At 37.4% G+C, this 6,256-nt stretch overlaps 1 protein-coding gene across 1 annotated transcript; it reads right to left on the bottom strand.

Annotated features, from left to right (window-relative positions):
* Nucleotides 1-1,473: 1,473 nt before the first annotated feature.
* Nucleotides 1,474-6,011, bottom strand: LOC126715192 (cystathionine gamma-synthase 1, chloroplastic). Its single transcript, XM_050415672.1, has 11 exons — nt 5,406-6,011; nt 4,990-5,093; nt 4,776-4,849; nt 4,520-4,688; nt 4,203-4,262; nt 3,894-4,097; nt 3,700-3,786; nt 3,443-3,550; nt 2,467-2,562; nt 2,215-2,333; nt 1,474-1,814 (listed from the first exon to the last, which is right to left on the bottom strand). The coding sequence occupies exons 1-11, from the start codon at nt 5,914-5,916 to the stop codon at nt 1,691-1,693; spliced, it is 1,656 nt and encodes a 551-aa protein (XP_050271629.1). The 5' UTR covers nt 5,917-6,011; the 3' UTR covers nt 1,474-1,690.
* Between the last annotated feature and the right edge of the window lie 245 nt (nt 6,012-6,256).

Genomic DNA, 6,256 nt, shown 5'->3' with positions numbered 1-6,256 from the left:
TTATTGGAAAAGAAAAAAGTAATTTTTTTACATGTTTTTATATTTCTCATAAAAGTTGTATCAAACTTTTACTTAAATGGTCCATTAACAAATGCCCAAAGGACAATTGTTAACAAGACCCTATATAATACTATATTTTTAATGTGTATGCTTGTTTGAAAATATACATATATAAACTTAGAGCAATAGCATCAATCCTTGGAAAATAGAAAAAGTGCAAAATTTTACATATTTTTGCTAAAAAACTACCCACGTCAGTGGGTTTATAATACTGTGCATATGCCAAAATGCTACAATAACCGTGTAAATGTATATTTACATGGTTATTATAGCTTTCTATTTCATTATTTAAATATAGTTTTCTCTCTCCTCTCTCACCCCCTTCTCTCTCTTTGCCCCTGAATCTCTCTCTCTGGCCGACTCTCTCTCTCTTTCCCTGATTCAACCCAAAACAAACCCAAGCTGGAAACTCACACAAATCTGAAAACTGAAATCTCAAACAAAACAAACCAATTCAAACAAATCTAAAAACTCATCAAAAATCCAACTCAAAATCAACCCAAAACAAAACCCAACAGAAAACTTATTCGAATAACCCAAATCAGCACCAAACTCACGCTAATGTTGCCATCACCGCTGCCATGGAGGCTCTGGTGGAGTGCTAGCCGTTGCCATGAGTGAGAAAGTGAAGAGTCAAACCTCAAATTTGTCTAAAAATGCTGAAAATGGACTAGGATTGACATGGGCTTATGTCGAAGTGAAGTTTGGAGGTTTGTTTATGGAGTTTGGATTGTTTATGGGGTTTTTTGATGAAGAAAAAGGGGAAGAAGAAGAAAAAATTGACCGATGAAGAAAGAGGGAAGAAAGAAGAAAATGAAAGAAAAATGACCGTGTGAAAGACAGAATAAAGTGTGTTTTGATGTGAATTGTTAGAAATAATATATATATATATATATATATATATATATATATATATATATATATAATGATTATTTAAATAAAAAATGGTGTAGAATAGATAAACTAACGTAGATACTTTGTAAAAATGATAGTGTAAAATTAAAAAAAAAAAAAAAAAAAAAGATTCCTTCCGTAAAATAGACAAAATTTTAGAAGCACCAAATACCAATGCAATTGCTTTTATGACTTAATTGCATAATGACATAATAAATAGTCCATTCTCTTCCCAAAAAAAAAAAAAAAAGTTCATTGGAATAAAACTTATTAAATTTGTGAAGGGTTAAAAAAATTGTCATGGATTTACTATATATGGTAAATTAATAAGCTAGCTCGTAAACAAGTTCAGTCTTGTTCAACATGAAAATTAATCAAGCTCAAACATATAATCTTGTTTTGTGATACACAAGTTCAACTTATGTTCAAAATAAAACTAAACAAACAAGCTTAGACTTTTGATTCTCGACATAACTCAGCTAATTAACAACCCTAAAAAGGGTACGTAACAATAAGAGGTAAAATTGCAAACATAATAGATGAAATTTTAAGAGAAATTCACCATATTGTTAAATGATCAACCACCGGGAACAGAACAGAACATTGCATGATCAAAATCAATTGTAACACCACAAAAAGGTAGATAAAGGAAAACCATTATAAAAAAAAGGACACGGTAAGTTATGAGGCCTATAACATCCTGGATCTTTGACAACAAATGATGCAGGTCTTGGCCCTATATGGCCTCTAAAGCCTGAAGTATGTCAGCCTTCAAATCTTCAAAGTCCTCAACCCCAAAGCTAAATCGAACCAGGTTATCCTTAATCCCATACTTGACCCTTTCTGACTGAGGTAGATCCCTGTTTCAAAAAAATTAAAAATAGGTCAAGTCAAATTGGCTATCGGTTCACTGAGTTATGCATCCAGTATAATCAAGTGCACGGACATGGTCCATAGTTGTAGGAAAACATCCCTACTCTTTTAAACCCCTAAGACCCTAGAGTACAAAGATTAAAATCTACTTAGGTCCCCCATTTGTCCTAGTATTAGAAGTATAGTCCACATGGATGAACAGCTTATGTGGACCAGAACACCCTAATCTCACCACATCGCCTGGAGACCATTTCAACAGCTTATGTGGCAAGATCACACAGCTTCGGATTTTCACAACCGATGGAGTGGAGTTAAAACATGCTTACAGCAGAACCATTCCAAATAAAAAAATAGAAAATTTATTTGATGAGGAACTTAAGGGAATACCAGTAAGACATAATTGCTGGCTGATCCACAATGCTCTCACAGCCACCAAAGGACGGGGCAATATATGGGATATTCAGTGAGTCAATGAATTGTATGGTGGTGTTTAGGTCTCCATCAACCTGCATAGTTGAGCAATAGATATTGATAAAAAAAAAAAAGAAAAAAAAAAGGGTGGCATTACTCAATGGAAGCACGAATACTAGAGAATATATCACCAGTAGCCCACATATTAAAGCAGTTAGCTATACTCACCTCAAAACTGACCACACCACCAAAACCAGTCATCTGCTGCATGGCAAGTTTATGCTCAGGATGACTTGGCAACCCAGGATAATAGACATGCGCTACCTGTGAATAATAACATTTGATTTCGTCCATTATCAAAATACCACCAGATAAGAAGCTCAAAAACTAATTTCTAATATTTTAAATCTTTTCTATAACAGCAACATAATAATACATACAGTGATGATTAACATGATGGTGCAAATTTCTAAGGCATGTATTGATGATGATCATCATCAATTAAGAAAGAAAAAGTTTTAAAGTTGCTAATTGAGGAGTGATGAGGACAATATTGACTATGGCTTTCAGAAAAATCAGGCTCTAAATTTTGCCAAACATATCTATCAGTACATATGCAAGATGACACATCCAGACACATATATTGTAGAACACAATAGTGAAGCACAGGCAGGAGTGCAAAATGAGTGATGCAGTTGGCACTCAAGGCCTATGCTATAGATTCAAATTCAAAACTTCATAAAATATTCCAGAAACACAAAAGCCATTGCCGAATTTTTACCAACAGAGGCAATATGATATAAGAATGTTCAAAGGGCAAGCAAACAAGTAAACTACAGAACTGAAACTTTAGAAAATTTGTCCAGTTTAGGGATTGGAACAATTTCTGAATAATACATTCTAGCAGAACTTTAATTGGGGGGCTAATGAGTTTGTTTAGCTAGACTAGTTGTTGATCTTGGCCAATTTTAGTAGGACTTGATAAGTGAAACTATTAGATCAGCTTGCATCTTCTCGAGTTGCCTAGGAAACCCAGTGTGATTCCTAGGTGTTGCGCATGGGAAATTTTATGATAATACTAAGGTGATCAAAGCAAAAGGTAAGCAGGAGAATGGTGATGCAACAATGATTTTGTGATGCTTCATGCTACATAAGGTTGTGGCAACAAAATGTTTGGAATTGGATTTACACTAAATATCAATACCTTAGGATGTGCCTCTAAAAGCTTGGCCATCCTTAGCGCTGTTGAATTCTGCTGCTGCACACGAAGATGCAGTGTCTTCATGCCTCGGAGGATCAGGTATGCGGCATTCTGTTGAGAAAAAGAAAATCACCATCATGAATCTCAAGTTGCATAAGATTTGCAGAAGATAACAGTAAAATCTGCAAATCTTGTGAATGAGTATAGAAGTGTTTAAAACCATAGATCAATCCATGAGATGCTTAATAAAAATGTCTCACCGGGTTGAGAGCACCACCCAAAACATGATGCAAAGTACGAACTTCTGTGACCAACTTCTCAGAACCACTAAGGCAACCTCCAAGTACCTGTAGCAGAAAGAATAATTGTTCAATGCTTAACTTTACGATTATTGACAGCCCAATTTGTTTGTGTTTTTTTAACCTAAACAGGTAGCCAACACAAGCCAACTTACATCATTGTGGCCCCCAAGGTATTTTGTTGCAGAGTGCAGAACAAGATCGGCCCCTAGGGCCAGGGCCTTTTGGTTGAGGGGTGTTGCAAAGGTACCGTCTATACAGACCAATGCTCCTTTCTTGTGGCAAAGCTCTGAAACCAGCTTAATGTCAACACATCTGAGGAAAGGATTGGTTGGCGATTCTGTGAAGAAAAGAGAAACCTGCATGGAAGTATAACGCCACGAAACTTAGAATTACCCGGCATTTCCTAAGTAGTCAATAAAGAACGTTGTGAAATCAAGCTAACACCTATCTCCATTACTGACATTGTTCTCATTCAGTGCAGATTCCAAGGCTCCAACATCTGCAGGGTCAATGACTGTGGCCTGCAGAGGTAATATTTATAATTAAGAACAAAGACATTGTTGAAGTCTAAATAAAAATAATAGCACCAAAACTCCCTATTCCAACCAATTCTATCGCACTATTCAGGAAACAACAACACTTCCCAAACAAGAACAGCACAAATACTCAAGTCTTTCTCATTTAAAATGTCAATAAATACATAACGTGCTTCACAACCTTGAGACAAATTACCAACATCATACAAATATGACAAAACCAAAAGGAGAAAAAACTATACCTTGATCCCCATTTTGGGAAGAAAGTTCTCAATGAAGATCCTAGTCTTCCTATAACAATCTGTCGTCGTCACAAGATGCCCACCAGCAGGAACCAGTGCCATCAACATGACCGTGCTAATGTTCATGCCAGATGACGTTATCATGGTCGATTCAGCCCCCTCAAGCGCACTAAACACAAGAAAAACACACACAACACAACCCTCACTAAATCGTTCGATCACACATATGCATTAAATTACCAACACAAAGACATGCCTTATCTTCTCCTCAAGAACAACCGTGGTTGGATTTCCATACCGCCCATATTCAAAACTTGCCTTGCGTTTCTCCTACACACAACATCATACGCACATACATTAATCCAATCAAACAAAAAATACCCAATAAAAGCCTCCCATTCCATTTTGCTCTCTTGCTACCCCCACATCAATAACTAAACTAACAAGTATAGCAAACCACAGCCACATACCTTGAAATCAATGAGCTCAGAAGTCTTCTTAAAGAAGTAGGCAGAAGTATTAACCACAGGAGTTGTAATTGCATCAGTTACTATTCCGCGTCCAAATCTCTCCCCTACACAAACACCCATTTTTTCCTTAATTAAACCCATCCCCACACACACACACACACACACATACATACATACATACATATCTATACATACATAAACAAAGCATTATTCCCATAAATTTAACATATATTAAAATTGAGTCAGTTAAACTTTTAAAAAGAATAAAGATTAATGATTTTTTTTTTTGATGGGAAAAGATTAATAATTTCAAAATGGGAAGCCACAAGTTCAAATCTTTATTATATCTAAATAAAAAGCATACATACATATATATATATATATATATAGAGAGAGAGAGAGAGAGAGAGTTGTACCGGCATGAATGGCAAGGCTACCATCGCAGCTAAAGATGGAGAGCTTTGGAATAGGCAAAGCCTCTTCCTTGTCTTCAGTCTCCAACGGTAATTCCAAATTCACATTGGCTTTCAGATCTTCTTCCTTGCCAAGCAAGGCCACGTCGTCACCGATCGGAGCGATCGGCTCAGTGGCGGCAGTGGCGGCGGCGGCGGCGGCTGAAGAAGAGGCCGCCGCCGGGGGAGGGGAAGAGGGATTGGAGTTGTTGGACCAAGAAGCCGCGACGATCTGAGCGACGCCGATGTTGCTACAATTCCGGCGAGCCTTGGTGCTGAGCTGGCGCACGAAGTTGGGAGGAAAACGAAGGATCGCTCCTTGAGCAGAAGCCGAGTTGAGCCGGCTGCCGAAGAACCGGCTCTGGCTCGGCTTCCTCTGCCATCCTCCGCTGGTTTTTGGCGCGCCGGAGAATTCGGGATCTGAGCGACACTCGAAGAAAGAAGGGAAAACACGGGGACACGAGGACACGGCCATTTGTTTTGTTTACTGATACGTCGCTCTAGTTTTCTCTCTCTCTCTCTCTCTCTGAGAATCTTTTCAACTTAGAAATGGTAATATAGAGAAAGGCGCAATTGGGTTTGTTTTGGTTGCTATTTATCACTAGTTTCTCACCGAGAACTATTGACAGCTACCATACGCGGTTTTTCTCTCTCGTTTTTATCCTTTTTTATTTTTTATTTATTTTTATTTTTTTAGCAACCGCTGGTGCCATATAAAATTGTCTAATTTGTTTTACAACTCTCACACGTGTCAAGTTATGGACGGTAGATTTGCGTCTCCATCTATATATATACAAGTTAATGAAGTTATTGCA

This window comes from Quercus robur, chromosome 2 (assembly GCF_932294415.1).
Source record: "Quercus robur chromosome 2, dhQueRobu3.1, whole genome shotgun sequence".
NCBI lineage: Eukaryota > Viridiplantae > Streptophyta > Magnoliopsida > Fagales > Fagaceae > Quercus > Quercus robur.
This window is presented reverse-complemented; position numbering and strand designations above follow the sequence as displayed.

Bases quoted from the DNA above. Each gene is read 5' to 3' on its own strand.
- LOC126715192 (XM_050415672.1), bottom strand. From the start codon at position 5,916: ATGGCCGTGTCCTCGTGTCCCCGTGTTTTCCCTTCTTTCTTCGAGTGT. The intron at 4,850-4,989 runs GTATGTGGCTGT...TGTTGTGTGTAG, and splicing joins CTGAGCTCATTGATTTCAAG to GAGAAACGCAAGGCAAGTTT. The intron at 2,334-2,466 runs GTGAGTATAGCT...TCAACTATGCAG, and splicing joins GTGGTGTGGTCAGTTTTGAG to GTTGATGGAGACCTAAACAC.